General features: G+C 47.9%; 1 protein-coding gene across 3 annotated transcripts; it reads right to left on the bottom strand.

The window, feature by feature from the left end:
- Positions 1-854: 854 nt before the first annotated feature.
- On the bottom strand, positions 855-18,501 carry CFAP20 (cilia and flagella associated protein 20). Of its 3 annotated transcripts, none has more exons than XM_073307367.1 (6): positions 18,277-18,500; positions 6,635-6,714; positions 5,086-5,197; positions 4,082-4,270; positions 2,689-2,799; positions 855-1,350 (listed from the first exon to the last, which is right to left on the bottom strand). In XM_073307367.1, exons 1-6 carry the CDS (start codon positions 18,358-18,360, stop codon positions 1,345-1,347), a joined length of 582 nt encoding a protein of 193 aa, XP_073163468.1. In that variant the 5' UTR covers positions 18,361-18,500; the 3' UTR covers positions 855-1,344. The 3 variants fall into 3 exon arrangements, with proteins under 3 accessions (XP_073163468.1, XP_073163469.1, XP_073163467.1); XM_073307368.2 differs by lacking the exon at positions 18,277-18,500 and adding an exon at positions 7,243-7,525; XM_073307366.1 differs by lacking the exon at positions 855-1,350 and having other exon boundaries at positions 2,680-2,799; positions 18,277-18,501.
- Between the last annotated feature and the right edge of the window lie 1,380 nt (positions 18,502-19,881).

Below are 19,881 nucleotides of genomic sequence, written 5' to 3'. Positions count from 1 at the left end.
AGGGTGTCAATGCAGGATTGATGCCTCCCATCTTCTATATCCTCTCCCATGTTAAGTGTTTTATTAATCAAAGCTACCTGGAAATTCAGTTGTTAGAACACCCCCCGATATTTCCTGCCAGAAGTGCTCTACAAGCAACTCCAAGGGGGTAAATTTCAGCCTCCTTGTCAAAGGCCACCTCCCCCGTTAGACCCAGAGAGAGAAGGTCTGTCCGTCACTCTTTAGCCTGCATTACGGACATAAGTTTGCTTACATTAATTTTGTTAAGGCTGACACAGAATGGAAACGACACTCACCCAGACTGGGTTGAGAGAGGAGAAAGGCTGGTTTAGAACAGGAAAACACTGTGCTTTAGCTCCTGTTCAACTGCTCTGCTAAACCTCCAAAGGAAAGGAGCAATTGTAAATGTTTGTGTTATTTTGTGCCTTTCCCTACAAGTGGCTGTTAGAAGGCTAGTCAGAGCTGGAACAGGTTCTATAAATATACAAATAACGGAGTGAATCCTTCCATTGTGTGCAGATAAAACTGAATGATTTGCGGCTCCTGGGAAAGCTGGCTTATTTATAAGAGACTTGCATGAAGGATACAGACCCATCTTCCGGGGATGAGCAGTACGCATGGAGAGCCACCCTGGGGTAGATTCTGCCCCCGGGTTTGAAGTTGCCCTGTATGATGTGGCTAGTGCATCTCTAGCCACAGCACTGCTGGGCCTCTGGGGAGCAGGCTGCCAATCCAAGTGCAATTCAGAGGCAATATTAACATCTGGGTTGCTAAAGAGATTCCTCAGAGCTTTTTAAGTCCAACCATCTGTGAGTGAAAGAGCACCATCAAAGGAGTGAGATGCCTGGACACACTTACAAACAGAATCAAATGTTTAATAACTTTCAAAATATGAGTATTACATCCATATTTAGAGCACATATAAAATAAAGATGGAAAACCAGGAAAGGAAAAACACATTGGTATCTTTGAGAGGGCACACTTAACCCTGTAATTCCACACCAGATCCTCTCTTCAGACACGCTACTCTCATTTACTTGGTAATTCCCCCAAGCGAGGCAAAGATTAGGTACTGCGTCACTCGCAGTGTTTAGACTCTGCTTTTAGGAACAGCCAGATAAATACTCTGATTCTGTGCTACCTATGGACGTACAATGCAATTCCAGTACTGTATTATTACATGGTTAGTTGTGTCCTGCCCAGGAAAGGGATACCAAATTATTCAATAGTTACCCTATGCAGAGTGCATTTAGCTAATTGTGTTTCATTAGGACATTCTCCTCCACCTGCCTTCATGTTCATACCGAGCCATGGCGCATTCCTCGTGTTTCTTTCCAGTGCAGTTTATTGCTGAGGGGGCACAAAGGGGACAGGATTATTAAGCAATTAGCACCTGACACTGCTATTCCAACGTGCCTCTGTGCTGCGTGTAATTGTACAGAAGGGAATGCTCCATTGGCAGCCTTAAACGATCTTCATTGCTGGCCACATGCTATTGCCATGACCTTTGCAGCCTATGATTGTTAACCCAGCCCTTGACCTACCCCGAAACAAACATCAGTCTCCTTGGGGCGGGGAGAGAAGATGCACTCCCTTGAGAAGTTTCCCCAAGTTCCTCCCTGTCTGTCTTATTCCGCCCAGCCCAGAAGCTCTTTCATCATGAGGGTGTCTGGTCAAGGAGGGCTGGACATTTATCTATAAAGCCCCTCAATACTGATCCTAAGACTAGACTGATCACTGAAGAATGATCCAGAGGGCTCTTCTCCCACTCACCCCAAGGACACTGCAGCGCCTCTCCCTACTCTATGGCAACATACTCATCCTTCGTCCCCGCCCACAGCAATGATGCTCCCAGTGTCAGAGGGACAGGGATCAGAGTGGAACTCTATGGGAGTCAAGGTAAGTGACCAGGGAAGGAGGAAACAGAGGCGAACACCTCTGCTTGGATGAGGGCACCAGCAACAGCCAGTTTGTCAACAATTCTATCATCTCTCACCAGCAAGAGAGGGGGCAGCTTCTGGGGTTCAACCCCAGAACGGGATGAACCGAGACAACAGCAGGGAAATCATAGAATATCAGGGTTGGAAGGGACCTCAGGAGGTCATCTAGTCCCACCTCCTGCTCAAAGCAGGACCAATCCCCAACTAAATCATCCCAGCCAGGGCTTTGTCAGCCTGACCTTAAAAGCCTTTAAGGAAGGACATTCCACCACCTCCCTAGGTAACGCATTCCAGTGCTTCACCACCCTCCTAGTGAAATAGCGTTTCCCGATATCCAACCTAGACCTCCCCCACTGCAACTTGAGACCATTACTCCTTGTTCCATCATCTACCATCTCGCACACTCCCTTCCCCACCAAGTTTGGAAGGCCTACTTCTAGGGGTGGGGAAGTGAACTGAGTCTCCATCTCCTTCAGTGCTCTGCTTCTTGGGGAAGACTGCCAATCAATAAACAACTTGAGATATTGCTAGTGATTTTAATAGCCGGGAGCCAGTGATTGGCTTAAGTGGCAAGGGCATGTTCCCTACTGTGAGCAAAGGGAAAATGCTTTTCTGATACAAATATCATGTGGAGGCCTCTTATTGCTAAAACATCAGGAAGGAGGCAGAAATGCGAGACAAAGGAGAGAGATTTTTGTGATGGCCCTATTTGCTGCTTCCTCACTTCTCCCTCATCAGGCTAGCTCACCTTGGCCTTGTTCTGAACAGGGAGGTACAGCTTGAACTCTGCTGGAAGCTCATCCTCAGAGTAGAGTCTGTCAGAAAAATACACCCTCCGGATGCGACAGTTCGCATGGATCTGATGATGGAAAGACGGAGAGAATTGGCTGCATCTTTAACATCCTCTCTTTATACTTCTCCCCTTCAGCTTGACAGTGGTTTGGCTCACAACACACCCTGTCCTCACTCGTCGATTACAGAACTCTCCCATCATCTAAGAATCCCAGATCCAGAAAATCTACTTTGGTGATCAGTGCTGCAGGCATTATGCTGATCTGCTGACTGCCCCAGAGGCCTAGTCAAGTCTTCCTGGAGGTATCCTATTCCCCCATCTTTCTTTCTAGCAGCTTTAAAAGGTAGCAACTCCTCCTCCACCCTCTTCTGAAGTGTCCTAGCCACCCATCATGCCCTTGGTTTTTATAGCTGGATGTCCCAGTGTCTCATGAAATCTCAAGTACTGGGCTGAAAACGGACTGAAAAGGGGTCATGATAAACAGCAAGGTAGCTGTTTAGGGAGGGCGAGAGCCTGGGAAGCAGTGTCTAACTGGGCCATATATAATGACCGGAACATCTTTCAGAATTTCCAGTACCTCTGCTCATGTGATTGGTACAGGCTCGGAGATGGAAGCAGAGCTGGTTCTTGTTCTGTCCTATATTAGCACCTTTCATTCTTCAGGAACACATTCAGCAGATGGCACATGTCTGAGAGCTGGCTAAAGAGATCTAGGCAGAGCACTGGAGACTCCACAGAATCAGCTCTGCACTGGCTGCCAGATGACACAAGGTTCCTCACAATTACCCCCATCTCTGCTCTCTACTGCTCCTTTCTTTATCAGAGCCCTCGCTGTTGGTGAGAATGGCAATTCTGCCCCTCCTTAAGATTTCCCTGCATAGGAATGAGAATAAGGGCTTCCATCCCACTGGCAGATGTGTGCCTGGCATCCCAAATAGACTTAAATACCACCTCACCCCAGAGAAAGCATCTCCCAAGCTTCCTCACGTAGCTGAAGGCTGGTGAGAAGAGACCATAGATGCAGCTAGTTCCATCATCTGAGAAGCAGCTGAATTAAGGGTGGGGCAGGGCTGAACCCCAATATAGTCACCCATCACTAATACATGAGGTCACGAGCACCAGTGCTGCTCCCCTCTAACGGTGCACACTTAAGACAGGTAACTGGCTAAGAAGTCAAACAGGGTGGAGTCCAGGCTCCTGTTCTGCTTGGACTCCAGCAGCCCAATCTCCTGGCTAGCAAGAAGGGAGACTGCAGGGCATGATTTCTACGGCTATGGAGGGCGGGGAGCCCCGACCTCTGAGAAGTAGGCTCCCTGGCAGCAGCTGGGCCGTTTGGCCTAGCTCATACCTGGACCCTCAGGGTCTCGATGTAGTTTGTGCCATAGGCGCGGCGTGTGAAATCGGACAGGTTGAACTGAATCTGGTTCCAGCCGTCATCCAGCCGCATGGGCATGGTGCAGATGAAGGGCTTCACCCGGGTTGTGCTCTGGTAGTTACTTGCCCGGAAGCGCCTGCGCACATTCTTATCATCCAACACCTGATGCAGAGGAAAAAGACAGTTCTGCTGACTTCTGTATCTCCTTGACAGGCTGAGTTCATTCAGGACAGGTCGTCTCCAACCCAGAGTCAGACTCCAGGAGGTGCAGTAGGACAGGACTTTCCCCTCCACTTTACAGCTAGAATATTTAGAAGTCAGTGCCTAGATGCAGTATGAAAACCTGGGTTTCAAACATGGTCACTACATTCTCTCATGGCCATAAGACAGGCTGCAATGGTAGAGAGGGCTTGATACTAAGGGGCTGAAGGGGGAAAAAAAAGGGAAGATCTTGTGGTTGATGCACTGGACTAGGAGATCTTGCTCTGCCACAGACTACCTGTGTCACCTTAGACAAGTCACTTCATCACCATACTAATAATCCCCAGCTCTTCTATATGCTTTTCATCTGCAGATCTCAAAGTACTTCATAAAGGAGGTCAGGATCAATATCCCCATTTTACAGATTGGGAAACTGAGGCACAGAGGGAGAAATGACTTCCCCACAGTCACCCAGGAGACTAGTGGGGGAGCCAGGAATAGAACCCAGGTCTCCTGAGTCCCAGTCCTATGTTCTGTCCACTAGGCCACCGCTAACTAGGGCCAATGTCAAACAGGGATAATATTTTTCTATCTCACAGGGGTGCTAAGAAGAGATTCATTAGTTTCTACAAAGTGCTCAGATATTATGGTGATGGAGTCATGAGTCTCGAGACAGCCAGCTCCCACTCTCTTTATACCCAGCAGTTATTGGGGGCTGGGGAGATACTCCCCCCTCTAACCCCTACTGAGGCAGCTCTGCATGTTACCCCACTCACCTGCACTTCAAAGGTGAAGTATTTCTTTAGGTTCTTAATGATCATCACCAGGAAGGGCAGTTTGATGCCCAGTGTCTTCTTTGGGTCAGCAGGGCAGGTGATGTACGTGGTACTGGGAGGTAGAGAGACACTTAATATTTCTAGCTCCTTATCTCAGTCTGCCTGGTACATGGCAGATATATCAATAGAGCACATTCTGAGACAGATCCACATACAAGAGGAATTAGCCAGGAAGCCCTTCTGCTAGATTTAAGCTTTCCAGGTCTAAGGAGTACACAAAATTGCAGGTCACTTAGAGACACTCTTCTGGTTACTACCTTGCATGGATGCGCTATGCTCCGCTGACACCCTTCGCAATTCCACATGGTGCGCCAGTATGCTACACTTTGACCATATGGGGTACTAAGGGATGGTCAGCCAATCAGATTACCCGAACACACCTAGCCAGGCAGATCGGCCCAGCGGGGGCCTCAGTGAAAAGGTGGACTGTTCCACTCCAATGGGGAAAATACTGGAGGGTGGGGAGGACTAGGACAAAACCACCATTCAGTTCAAATACACTCTTCCTTCCCCACCAGGTTAATAGGAGACTTCCAGGTTATCATGAGATCTTCCTGTTCCCACTTCAAGCACACAGCACTAGACCCTCCCTCAGCCCTTGATCTAAGCAGGAAGCGCCCTCAGAACAAAAGAGCAGTAACTCCCAAGCACTACATGCGTTTAAGAAAGCATTAGAGGCCAGACAACCCCACAACTTCGGGCCAAAGGTCTGACAAGCTCTAAAAGCCATGTGTCTTGTAAACAAAAGCCTCTTATATTTTAGCTTCCTACTGCTACTACGATGCTTCACTCATCCTGGGGGGGAGGGATAGCTCAGTGGTTTGAGCATTGGCCTGCTAAACCCAGGGTTGTGAGTTCAATCCTTGAGGGGGCCATTTAGGGAACTGGGGCAAAAACTGGGGATTGGTCCTGCTTTGAGCAGGGGGTTGGACTAGATGACCTCCTGAGGTCCCTTCCAACCCTGATATTCTATGATTCTATGATCCTCAAGTCTTTAACTGAGGGAACAATTGGGTCTTAGGACAATCAGATGCAAGAGACGGTGCATTGCTTTTGCTACAATTCAGCTCTCCCCTGGCACTAGATAACCTATGGGCTACAATGCCCCAAATTGTCTCTAATAAAAAACACAAGTTATATAAGGAGAAAAAGAAAACACCTGGTTATTACTAGGACTTGATGAGAGAGGGGAGACATCACTGGCAGTCAGAGCTCAATTTGCATCCAGAGCTCTATAAGCATTTTAAAAACTCCAGCAAAAACCAAAATGTCTTGGAATAAAAACAGAGCTTGAATGGGCCGTGCCACAACGGTGCTACAGAATGGGCCACTTGATTTAGAAAAATCTCACCAATAAGCTCAGGGGAAAAAAAGAGATGAATAACCTTTGGGAAAGAGAAGATGACTGAAGCGGCACCATGATCATTCTTCTGTTTGAAGTGCTAACGCTCCATAGCATGTTAGGATAAAGAATGGTCTCTTACTCTACCTGACATTTGTTCCTTCAATCTCCAGCACCAGTGACTGGATATCGTTATCAGTGATTCTTTTGATATGGCCATTCCGCACCTAGAACAAGAGAAAGTGAAACAGTTTGTTAGCCACGGGAGAGATGAAAGACAACTGCCATTCCTGAAGTGCAGGGGAGATCTCCCAGCCCAGAAGAGCACGCTAGAAAGACATCCCACAAGAACTTCTCTCGGCAGTCACATGAAGAAATCAGATGGACACCTTCCGTCATCCCATACAGCAATTACTACTACAGGACACGCTGCCAGCAAACGCCTTTACTGAGAGTCTGCAAGGTCCAATGTCATCTCCAAATGCTGACATCAGAGGCCAGAAACAGTACCTTGACAAACAGTACACAGCAAAATGCATGCTGAGTCATTCGGATGCATTTAAGTCTAGTATATGAAGGCCCAAAGAATGCTCAAGCCAGACAAGTACTAAGTTAAACCAAACCAGGGAAAGGAGCGAGAGGTTGTAGCAAAAGGTACAGGAAGCCCAGGTCAATTTCTTCCCTCCTTAATCCGTGACTCCTGCAGGCCAGTGCATCCACACCCAGCACACCCACTCCACTTACAGGACTTTTACCTCCTGTGCACTACTGCCCATTGCTAGGGCAGGACACTGTAGCCTGGCATGGTCAGGCAAACAGCAGCAACGGATGAAGAAAGCCTGTTTAAAGTCACACTAATAATGCTCACCACTGAGGTCACATGCAAGGTGCTTGTCATGCGCTGTTCAATGCCTCTGGGAAGGTCTGAGACAAGAGCCATTAGCTGCCCTTGCAGGACATCACCTGCTGCAGGTGAATGAGTTACCAGCTATGTTGGGCCCTGGGTGTGGGGCGAATTGGGCAGGAGAAGCTAGAGGGAACTCCCCCCAGTGGATGCCCAGACCCCTCACAAGGATTTGGGACAGACTCATGGCTGGCAGCACTGAGTTCAATGGGCTGAGATGAGACCCTCAGAGGCCTCATAACCCAATTCAGACTACTCTCTCTCTGACTAATAATGGAGTAAGGCTAGAGGGGGGAAAAAAAAAAGCCATGAATTAGAGCTGATATGAGATCTCCAATGATCCAGTAAAGTCAGTCACAGCCAGGTCCCTGCACAATGCAGGAAGGCCAGAATAGGAATCAGCATAGTAACTCACACTTGCTCTTCTCAGCAACCAACTTATGCTGAATCTCCGGGTTTGACTTCATTTTTTAACAAAACAGCTCGTTCCACATTTAATAAAAAAAAAAAAAAAAAAAAAAATCGAGATCTGCATTTAAAGGCACTTTGCTAATGAAATCACCTTGTGCGGAATCAGCACATTGCAACCGTGTGAATCCATGATTCAACTTATATCACACCACTCTGCTGCTAAAATACAGAACCACATTAACCATCTAATGGGAGGAGTCCAGTCGTATGTAACAAAACGATTTACAAAACCAGCAATTCATCTTCAAACTGCTTAGTCAGTTGCTCTAGATGGACCTACAGTGGATAATAATGTGTGTGTTTGCCAAAAGAGAGAAAAAAGGAGCCCACCTCTCTGTGGTCTTTAAGGATGTCTCTATTCAGATCACCTGAAATGGATGCTGGTAATGGTAGGAATGCTAGCATGGATTGACAGACCATATTTTTAATCCCATTCCGAGCCATCACAGATAAAGATGTTAAGCTGCCAGAGAGAGACTCCTCAAGGGATAGCAGCGTATTCCTGTTCTCCAATCCTATGCCTCTTCTGCGCCAAATACATCTCCCATTTATTTATAGGTCTGTGTAAAAGAAACTAACATGGCAATGTTAAGATTATTTGATGTTTGTGTCACCTGCAACTGGAATCACCCCATTAGAAGACTAATGTGGGGTTCTATATATTAGGGAAAGTAACACTGTTAGCCAGGTTAGATAAGAATACCTGCTCTCAGGCTACATTACAGCTTTCACCATTGGTAGGCCCCTTCGTTTTTGGTTTTGATTTTATTTCATTTTTCCTGGGAATTTATCAGTGTTTATTACCACAACAACAAAAACAGCTGAAAAATTGGTGCAAAAAATATTAAAAATTGTTCTTGGTAAATATCAGGGTTTAGTTTGGCGGACAGAAGGACCGGGGAGAAAAGTATTCAATAGATGAATGCTTTGATTAACAGAATTCAATGTGGTTGGCTGCAGAACTAAAACAGAACTCAAAATACAATGCCACTTCTGAGTTTAAGAAAACAATATCCCTTCAATCTCCAATAAAACTTGTTTGAATAAACAGTTTACTGCTGTAGACTTAGAACTATATTAACATTTAATAATTGGGCCCAATATTTAAAAATATTTATAAACACTCACTGTGTTATGTGAAGTCCTTCAGTGTAATTTCCCAAAGTCCTGCATAGCATAGGCTCGCAGCAATCTTTTTAAGGAGTCTTTTCCAAGACCCAGTCTCCTACAGTACTGCATGTAGCTGAAACATGTACGTGGTGGGCATGAGATGCATCAGTACCTTCAGATGCACACGCACTTCAGAGCTTGCCTGCGTGCCTGTTTGCTTATTGTGTGTATCTTCACAACAAATACAGAGCTTTACTTCACCAGGCAGCTTTGCATATACACACAGGCTAATATATTATCGTAATACACATCTCATGCAATGTATTTTAGTTTCCTAACAAAACAAGTTATTTTTTATATATTTGAAGGATACAAAAGTAGGGTGAAAAATCAGAGAAAAAAATATTACTTTTTGTAAAACCTGGGATTTTTTTGATTTTTTTTTTTTAATTTGTTTAAACTGAAAATGAAGGGGCTTAACCATTGGTAATCCCAGGACTGTACCACTGGCAGGCCAAGATTTCTTCGCGATGAAAAGGAGAAATAGGGACGGTTCAGTTTTCCTTAGTGTTCTTTTCCTTCTGCCACCAGGTCAATTTAGTGCAATGTGAAATTGACTAGTCATGGTCTATGAAAGCCAGTTTCTTTCTCCAAACGCAAGAGACACATTGAATGATCACAGAGGGAACGTGTTTCTTCTCACAAAACTTTCCTAGGAGCAGGATGAGGAGACAAGAGGAAAGATATAAGATAGGCAGGACAACAGAGAAAGCATGGATGAGACAGCCAAGCAGGGCAGAGAGCATAGTCATGACATGCATCCAAGGGCAGAATATAAAGAATTACAAAGAATTTGGGATGCCAACATTTAGAGATGAAGTAGGCTAGTCTACAAAAACAACAACAGTTTGTTAGGGTAGTAGATGAGTTGATTAGCTATCAAAACCAAAGTGGGGTACACATAGAAAGCAGCATAAAACACACACACAACCCCTTTCCAAAGGACTCTATTGGCACTCAGACATTGAGCCCCGATCCTTCCCTAGAAACTGGGGGAAGTGTGGGGACAACCAGCTTGTTTCACAAAGGCCTCTAAAGATTCATCAGAACTAGGTTATCAACCAGAGCTAATTTGACGCTCCAAGGAGAAGACAGCTAAAAGGCTCTGGATACCATTACTTAACACCCCACCCCATGCAGTTCACTACCCCAGAGGCTGACATCCCGATAGCAGTTAATACTGATTACAGCAGCATTGCTCAGCGAGGGATCTCTTGATGTCGTGGAAAGAGAATGTTTATAACTATAGATTACAGCAGATGCTCAGCAATGACCAGTGCAGTTAAAGTGAAGGGGGTTTTGTTGCAACTTTGAATGCTCAGAAATTACACTTCCAGAAAAACTAATTTTGAGCTAACATTTTCTATACATTGTCACATCCCAAAGATGACTTTTTTGGAAGTAGAGGGGGAAAAAAATCCTATCAAGTCCTATTTTATGCAACTATGGATATTATCATCCATATAAATGGATAATCCTAGTCTGAGTTACACTAATTTACTAATTATTAACCTGCCTGCACACTAAAGACAATCAAATTCTTATTCACACACTCAAAAATGGCTGGACTTCAAAGGACGCAACCATCTTTAAAAAAAAAAAAAATCAGTTTTGTATGGACATATTTTTTACCTACCATTGTTATTAGTAACACCTTAGATCAGTGTAACTAGAAGATTGGAGAAATGTAAGATTAACTCAGCCCTTGATAGAAGAATTCAAGTTCAGTCCAAGTGGTGACTAGTGAATTAAATAGGCTGAGGGAGACCTCTAGAGGTGCCAACAAGTATTTTATTGCTGTCCAGCATTAGTGCAGACATGGGTAGGTCATTTCTGCGGCTGGAACCATGCTAGCAACAGCTGTGTTTAAACTCTGCTGTTGCTAGCATCATTTCCCTGACCGCTGTAGGCGTGGATTCTCCTCCCCCTTGAGAGTCATGCTAGTCTGACTGTGCTATAGTCCACCCATACATGGGTATAGCAGGGTTTTCTAATGTGGTTCCAGAAAATGGTCCCTTCCACACTGGTCAGGGAAACCACGCAAGTAACAGCTATTTGTATTCTGTGGTCAGATTCCAAGAGTTATTTGGTATTCAGGTGATACTGGCAATACACTCCATTGCTAGAGAACAGCATCTGAAGTTGCTCTAACTTTTAATCTTTAATCTTTCAGTTCAAGGAAAGTCTCAGTAGTTCCGTGCTTGGAGAAATCATTCAGAGAATCAATCCATTTGATAAGTTCCGTTGAACAGTTTCTATCCACTGTAGCAGAACAGCTTGCAATGAGTTCCCCTGAGATCAGAGAGCCAAGGGCTCAGGAATGAAGAGAGGGTCTGATTAACTAAGTGTTAAAATGGAGATAGTGACAGTGCCTTGCAAAACAGGTCTCCCAGAAAGGCCCGGATGACTCTGAAATGGCAGGAGATGCACTCGCTGAGTAAGTGATCTGATGACTGATCTGCTCTGCACAAGAAAGTCTAAAAGAGCTAGAAAACACATTCTGCATTTAGGGGGCTCTGGTGGCTGTTCTGGCAGGATGGTGTTGGGATAGGCACTAGCTCTTCCTCTACCTTAGAAAGCGAAGGATATCCACCTCAATTTTCAGTGGCATAATCCACTTTGGACTCCAGAAGCAAAGTCTGTGAGCATGATGCTAAGTACAGAGCAGATGAGTGAAAGAGCTGCCCTCATTGCCAAACCACCTGCCCAGAGACTAACTGCGGCCCATTGGGGGAGGGGGGGGGGAGGGAGAGAGAGTAAAAGAGAAGGAATGAAAACTAACTCATAAGGAGAGTTGAAAGCCACACTGTTCACACAGCATAATCAAGGAAAGGTTTCCAGTGTTCACGTTCGTCTATGTAAAGTGAAGTCAGGGTTCCTTCCCCACTCTGAACTCTAGGGTACAGATGTGGGGACCAGCTTAGGTTAAAAACTTCCCCAAGGTACAAACTTTGTCTTGTCCTTGAACCGTACGCTGCCACCACCAAGTGTTTTAAACAAAGAACAGGGAAAGAGCCCACTTGCAGAAGTCTTCCTCCCCAAAATATCCCCCCAAGCCCTACACACACCCTTTCCTGGGGAGGTTTGAAAATAATATCCTAACTAATAGGTTAGAAAATCAAAGACCCAAACCCCTGGATCTTGGAACAATGGAAAAATCAGTCAGGTTCTTAAAAGAAGGATTTTTTTTAATCAATCAATCAAAATTTATTTATTTATAGACAGAAAGAAAGAAAAAGGTAAAAATCACCTCTGTAAAATCAGGATGGAAAATACTTTACAGAGTATTCAGATTCAAAACACAGAGGATCCCTTTCTGGGCAAAACCTTAAAGTTACAGAAAACAGGAATAAATCTCCCTCTTAACACAGGGAAAATTCACATAAAACAAAAGATAAACTAATCCGCCTTGCCTGGTTTACCTCTACTGGTTGCAATATTGGAGACTTGGATTAGGATGGGTGGACAAGATGGATTTCTGTCTGGCCTCTCTCAGTCCCAAGAGAGAACAACCACATAAACAAAGAGCACAAAGAAAACCTTCCTTCCCCCAAGATTTGAAAGTATCTTGTCCCCTTATTGGTCCTTTGGGTCAGGTGCCAGCCAGGTTAGCTGAGCTTCTTAACCCTTTACAGGTAATAGCATGTTGCCTCTGGCCACTGTATAGCACTGTATACAGAAGGGTGGTTACCCTTCCCTTTACATTTATGACAGCTTCCAAGATATTTAGAAAGACTTTGCCCTCTCCCCCCACCCCCATCTACATTAAGAAAATTGGCATAGATGTAACTACATCAGTATAGTTACACCAGCACAGATCCTTGATGTAGATAATCTGTACCAGCACTTAGTAGGGTTTACACCAGGGCAGCTTACCTTATGTTACCAGTGATTACATCAACACAGGTACATTAGTGCCAGTTTCCTTAACAGACAATGCCTAACAAGACTACTAGCTCTTGACATATTACAAGTGAACCCAGATCTTCAGGAAATGCTAAAAATCTCAGAAGACCCCAACTATAAGCAGAGTAAGAGTGCAGGTGAAAGAGTGACAAACCCATTTAGTTTTAAAAATAGATTATTAAAAGAGCATTTTAAGAGTAGTTGTAAGATGGAAACTGAGGTTCAGCTGTGCAGGGTGCCACAGTTGAGAGGCATGTCCCAACTTTAGTCTAGTTCCCAATGGACATTGACCGCCCCATCACAATGAGCTGGCCCAGAGTTCAGCGCACTTCACCATGACAGATAAGTATCTGAGTGGCCCAGCACTCAGGAGAACAATAGGTCAGCAGGCAATGTAAGAGCATTTGCACAATTCCCACCCAGACTGTCCATCTCTAACCAGTGCTGTCACTCACTTAGGCCATGTCTACACTGGGGGTCATAGAATCATAGAATATCAGGGTTGGAAGGGACCTCATGAGGTCATCTAGTCCAACCCCCTGCTCAAAGCAGGACCAGTCCCCAACTAAATCATCCCAGCTAGGGCTTTGTCAAGTCTGACCTTAAAAACTTCTAAGGAAGGAGATTCCACCACCTCCCTAGGTAACGCATTCCAGTGTTTCACCACCCTCCTAGTAAAAAAGTTTTTCCTAATATCCAACCTAAACCTCCCCCACTGCAACTTGAGAACATTACTCCTCGTTCTGTCATCTGCTACCACTGAGAACAGTCTAGATCCATCCTCTTTGGAACCCCCTTTCAGATAGTTGAAAGCAGCTATCAAATCTCCCCTCATTCTTCTCTTCCGCAGACTAAACATCCCCAGTTCCCTCAGCCTCTCTTCAATAGTCATGTGTTCCAGTCCCCTAATCATTTTTGTTGCCCTCCACTGGACATTTTCCAATTTTTCTACATCCTTCTTGTAGTGTGGGGCCCAAAACTGAAGACCCACTAAATCAACCGTTCTCTAGTCGACTCTGGTACAAGAGGAGTAAGGTAAGTAGACTGGAGAGCGTCTCCCGTCGACGCAGCGCGGTGTAGACAGCACAGTAAGTCGACCTAAGATACGTCAACTCCAGCTACATTATTGACGTAGCTGGAGTAGCGCGACTGATGTTGACGTACCCCAGTAGTGTAGACAAAGTCTTAGAATCATAGAACCATAGGGTTAGAAGGGTCCACAAGGGTCATCTAGTGAATGTCTAACTTCCTGCCAAGATGCAGGACTTGGGAGCCCTTACATTTTAATGAGACCATTACAAAAGAAAAAAGAACGGCTTACAAACCTCATCCCTATGGGCACAAGTATTTCTCTTAGAACAGCACTTCATCCACTGGCTCAGCCTTCCTCTAGATCTGTTGTTTATTTTGGCCCTGATCCTGCAACTAACTGCTTGCAAACAGGCTGCTGCTATTAACTCCAATGAGGCTCCATGCAGGCACAGCAATCTTCTCACATGCAAGAAGCTGCATGACTGAGGCCTTATAAAGCTAGCATTTCTTACACCTGGATGTTGGCCGAATAGCGTTTAAAAAAACAACAACATTTCTTCGCCCTCACAGGGGTTTGCAACACAGCCCACTGTAGTATACTAGGAACGCACCACGGGGCTCTCATTCAGACCACAAATAGGCCTTGTTTTATTTAATATATTTAGCCCATATCCCTGAAGCAGCACAAGGGATCCCTGTAACAAAACACACCTCCAATTTAACGGGCACCTCCAAAAAGAAAAAAGAAGGGCTCTTGCCTTCCCCCAACCTAACCCTCTTTTTGAGCTGCTCTGTGATGTACAGAGAAGGCCTGAAATGGTTTTTATAAATAACAGATGTTTTCCTGCCTGCTAAGTTACATTAGAATTTCAGGTCTTATGAATGGACAACTAGTGAGATTATGATGTCACAAGAGACTGAATACTAAAGTAATTTGGGGGGGGGGAAAGGAGATTTAGTCAGACTGTTTCTAACTTATTTTGGGGTTGGTTTTTGCAGATCATCAGTGACTAATGAGTACTCTGGGGGAAAGGGATGTCTCTGTTAAAGGTTCAACACTTGCAAGAGCTGACAGACATCTGAGAGGCCTAAAAAACATTGCAGCAAAACCAAAGCTAACATTCTTGCCATTTCTATGTAAGAAAGTGTCTTAATTTTTAAGACTTCTTCACACATCCTAAAGTGGGGGAAGGAGGGGGGGCGGTGCAACGCCATTTTTAACTGCCCTTTGCAGGCCACTTTTAAAAGGAACATAAACAAAACAAAAGCACCTTTGGCTGACATCCTACTGCTCCAAGTAACACCCAAGATGACTAACTGACAGAGCAAAAAAAAGAGTTACCTATTTTTCCCCAGGTTGTTTACTTTGACCATGACAGAATATTGCTTACAGTCACTTTAGTTTTTTCAGTTGCTATACAAAAGACCCCCACAAACATGGGGTGCTAACCATAGTGAAATAATTAAACTTTTAAAAATAGAAACATTCTATTTTCAGACCATAACATTTGGCAAGGAGATTTGGGGGCGGGGTAGAAACAGATACTTATTTGTATCTCATTTTCTAAAATTAACTAGATTTTACACTGACTACTTCATACTGTATAGTGTACGGAGGGAAATTTTTCTTCTTGAGGACCTCAAAGTGTAGTATGAGTCAAAGAGAAAACTGCAGACACTAAACTAGGTATTTCAAAGACGAGACACTGCCTTATTAACACACAATCACTCTTGGGACAAGGACAAGATCTCTGCATTAAGGATCAAAACTGGTAGAAGTTCCGAGGACTGTTTCTTATATTTCGGAACACTGTATGCTGCTACTTATCATTAGGACTTCTATTTTCCAGTGTTTGTTTTTAGGAATTTTTCAGTTGTACATAGATGCCCCAAAACTGCATATGTGGGGGCGGGGTTCCTGGGCTCCCTCTTTGCATACAGATGCTCCCCAACTTACGCAATCGTTCAGTTCCGGAAAGCCTTGCGTAACTCGAATTTTGCATAAGTCTGAAACGTATACCCGAACGTTACGGAGAAAAAAAAACCCCACAACTCCTATTTCTAGCTTACGGAACTTTTTCCGTAAGTGCATATTTGCGTAAGTCGGGTTACACAAGACCTGGGGGGCATCTGTATATAGTAATGAGTAAACTCTTTGTAATCCTCTCTAATGCGCTTTAACGTAATACTATTTTAAAGTGCCCTAGGGAACCGTTAGTGTGCACCAGCAGGGTCAGCATGGACCAATTAATGTTCCACACTGTAGAAATCAAACCATCACAGTCTGCATTACTGCTCTGTGCAAGCAATCCTTTAGATACAAGTAACCATTTCTGGGGTTATTCCAGATAAACCCCTGATTTCTTTTTGGGGAAGGACTTGTGGGGGGCGGGTATGGGGGGGAAGTTTCTTATCAATTAAAACTGAAAATCAGATGCTTTCCTTATTACTTATAGGCAGCAGCCTCCATGACACCTGTAAACGACAAGCTGTGAAGTAGCTTCATGGATGGAACAAAAGTTGGCTAGCTTTTGCAGAAGTGGCTCTGCAAATTAGAAGGTTACAATACTATATTATTGAAAGAGAAAGACTTTCAAGCAATGGTATTTGAATGCTGCACAGCCAGCTCCAGTCACTATGCCAAAGGACAAGTAACATGCATTGCCTACAAGACAGCAGGAGCTCACAAGTTTCCTGACTGAGACCCAAAGAAAGATCATTTTGTGACTGTGCCTTTCCCCAAGAGACGATAGCCCTGGCCTATCCTGGCGCACCCTGCCCCATGCATGAGGACATACTGCATTTGGAGGGTAGCTTGTCAGGAATGGGCTCACTCCTCCAGGAACTGTCCCAGAGCAGAAGAGGCCCCCCGCCGCCCCCCGCGTAGACCTGCCAAGCAACCAGTGATGGCCAGACCTGGGATGCAGGTTGCCAGGCAGCTAGTTGCCATAGGGACAGCAGATTACCCACCTCTCAGGATCTGACCGGGCACAGACACGGCACTGAGGCCCCTAAGACCCAGAGGAGGAGTCCGTGCCCGCGCGCAACCCACGCGTCCCAGAGACCGCAGCCCGCCCCCCCGCCCCACAATCGGAGCCACGAGCGGCTTCTTGCTGCCACCGCCCCGGGGAAGTGGTGCCAGGCACGGGGGCGTTGGAAGAGCCCGGGGCGCCTCCCTCCCACCCAGCTCCACCATGCCCCAGCCCGCCGGTACCTTCCTGTCCCAGATCTGCAGGGGCCCGGCCCCGATCCCCCCACCGGGCGCCGGCACCTTCTTGTCCCAGATCTGCAGGGGCCCGGCCCCGATCCCCCCCCCGGGCCCGGCACCTTCTTGTCCCAGATCTGCAGGGGCCCGGCCCCGATCCCCCCCGGGTGCCGGCACCTTCTTGTCCCAGATCTGCAGGGGCCCGGCCCCGATCCCCCCCTCGGGCCCCCCCCGGGCCCAGCACCTTCTTGTCCCAGATCTGCAGGGGCCCGGCCCCGATCCCCCCCGGGGCCCGGCACCTTCTTGTCCCAGATCTGCAGGGGCCCGGCCCCGATCCCCCCCCTGGGCTCCCCCAGGGGCCGGCACCTTCTTGTCCCAGATCTGCAGGGGCCCGGCCCCGATCCCCCCCCTGGGCTCCCCCAGGGGCCGGCACCTTCTTGTCCCAGATCTGCAGGGGCCCGGCCCCGATCCCCCCCCCGGGCGCCGGCACCTTCTTGTCCCAGATCTGCAGGGGCCCGGCCCCGATTCCCCCCCCGGGCCCGGCACCTTCTTGTCCCAGATCTGCAGGGGCCCGGCCCCGATCCCCCCACCGGGCCCGGCACCTTCTTGTCCCAGATCTGCAGGGGCCCGGCCCCGATCCCCCCCCCCGGGCCCGGCACCTTCTTGTCCCAGATCTGCAGGGGCCCGGCCCCGATCCCCCCTCGGGCCCCCCACCTTCTTGTCCCAGATCTGCAGGGGCCCGGCCCCGATCCCCCCCCGGGCCCGGCACCTTCTTGTCCCAGATCTGCAGGGGCCCGACCCCGATCCCCCCCCCGGACCCCCCCGGGCCCCCCCCGGGCCCGGCACCTTCTTGTCCCAGATCTGCAGGGGCCCGGCCCCGATCCCCCCCCTGGGCTCCCCCCGGGCCCGGCACCTTCTTGTCCCAGATCTGCAGGGGCCCGGCCCCGATCCCCCCCCGGGCCCGGCACCTTCTTGTCCCAGATCTGCAGGGGCCCGGCCCCGATCCCCCCCCGGGCCCGGCACCTTCTTGTCCCAGATCTGCAGGGGCCCGGCCCCGATCCCCCCCCTGGGCTCCCCCCGGGCCCCCCCCGGGCCCGGCACCTTCTTGTCCCAGATCTGCAGGGGCTTGCTGCCGATGCTGTAGAGCACGGAGAGGAAGCCGCTCTGGAACGTGTTCTTGAACATCCCGCCGCCGGGGAGGGGAAGGGTCTCGCGGCCGGCCCGGCCCGGCTCCCTCCGCTCCTCGCCGCCGCCGAGCCCAGGCCACTCGCTCGCCGCGCGGAGGGAGAGGTTGGGTCACCTACCCCCCCCCTCCGGAAGGGGAGGAGCCTGCATGAGATTCTTCCGCGCCTCACAATGTTCCCCGTGATTGGCTCCGCGCCGCTTGGTTCAGCCCCCTTCCGTCGGGTCGCGCACCGTCACCAAGGAACTACTTTCCCCTGCCGCCGGAACGACTCTCCCGCCTCGCGGAGGGGCCGTGTGTTGTCGGCGTGTGCGTGTTGCTATGGTAACCGCCGCACGCCGGGGTGCCCCGCCCCTCGGGCAGAGCGGGGGAGGGGGCGGAACCCTAGACTCTCAGGGACCTCAGGCGGTGTCTAGTCCCACCCCCTGCCCAGAGCAGGCCCAATCCCCAATTCAGTCATCCCAGCCAGGGCTCAGGAGAGCTCATGCTCAAATAAATCGGTTCGTCTCTAAGGTGCCCCAAGGCCTCCTTTTTTAAGGAAGGAGATTCCACCACCTCCCTGGATAACCCATTCCAGGGCTTCGCCACCCTCCTCCTGAAAAAGTTTTTCCTAATATCCAATCTAAACCTCCCCCACTGCAACTGGAGACCATTGCTCCTCGTTCTGTCCTCTGCTACCCCTGAGAGCAGTCTAGAGCCATCCTCTTCAGAACCCCCCCTTTCAGGTGGTTGAAAGCAGCTATCAAATCCCCCCTCATTCTTCTCTTCTGCAGGCTAAACGATCCCAGCTCCCTCAGCCTCTCCTCATAACTCATGTGTTTCAGCACCTTAATCAGTTTTGTTGCCCTTCGCTGGACTCTCTCCAATTTATCCACATCCTTCTTGTAGTGTGGGGCCCAAAACTGGACACAGTACTCCAGATGAGGCCTCACCAATGTCGAATAGAGGGGAACGATCACGTCCCTTGATCTGCTGGCAATGCCCCTACTTATACAGCCCAAAATAACATTGGCCTTCTTGGCAACAAGGGCACACTGCTGACCCATATCCAGCTTCTCGTCCACTGTCACCCCTAGGTCTTTTTCTGCAGAACAGCTGCCGAGCCATTCGGTCCCTAGTCTGTAGCGGTGCATGGGATTCTTCCATCCTAAGTGCAGGACTCTGCACTCGTCCTTGTTGAACCTCATCAGATTTCTTTTGGCCCAATCCACCATTTTGCCTACGTCACTCTGAACCCTATCCCTACCCCCCAGTGTATCTACGTTTCCCCCCCATCTTAGTGTCATCTGCAAACTTGCTGAGGGTGCAATCCATTGTCAGGGTTCCCTCCCCACTCTGAACTCTAGGGTACAGATGTGGGGACCCACATGAAAGACCCCCTAAGCTTATTTTTACCAGCTTAGGTTAAAAGCTTTCCCAAGGCACAAATTCTGCCTTGTCCTTGAACAGTATGCTGCCACCACCAAGTGATTTAGACAAAGAACAGGAAAAGGACCACTTGGAGTCCTATTCCCCCAAAATAT

The sequence above is a fragment of the Lepidochelys kempii genome, chromosome 12 (genome assembly GCF_965140285.1).
Source record: "Lepidochelys kempii isolate rLepKem1 chromosome 12, rLepKem1.hap1, whole genome shotgun sequence".
Lineage (NCBI taxonomy): Eukaryota > Metazoa > Chordata > Testudines > Cheloniidae > Lepidochelys > Lepidochelys kempii.
The sequence above is the reverse complement of the archived record's forward strand: the minus strand, read 5'-3'. Positions and strand labels throughout refer to the sequence as shown.

Coding starts and splice junctions, on each gene's coding strand:
- CFAP20 (XM_073307366.1), bottom strand. CDS start 18,360: ATGTTCAAGAACACGTTCCAGAGCGGCTTCCTCTCCGTGCTCTACAGC. Junction 5,198..6,634: donor ATTGAAGGAACAAATGTCAG/GTAGAGTAAGAG, acceptor TCTACCTCCCAG/TACCACGTACATCACCTGCC. Junction 4,271..5,085: donor ACTTCACCTTTGAAGTGCAG/GTGAGTGGGGTA, acceptor CCTCTGCATCAG/GTGTTGGATGATAAGAATGT.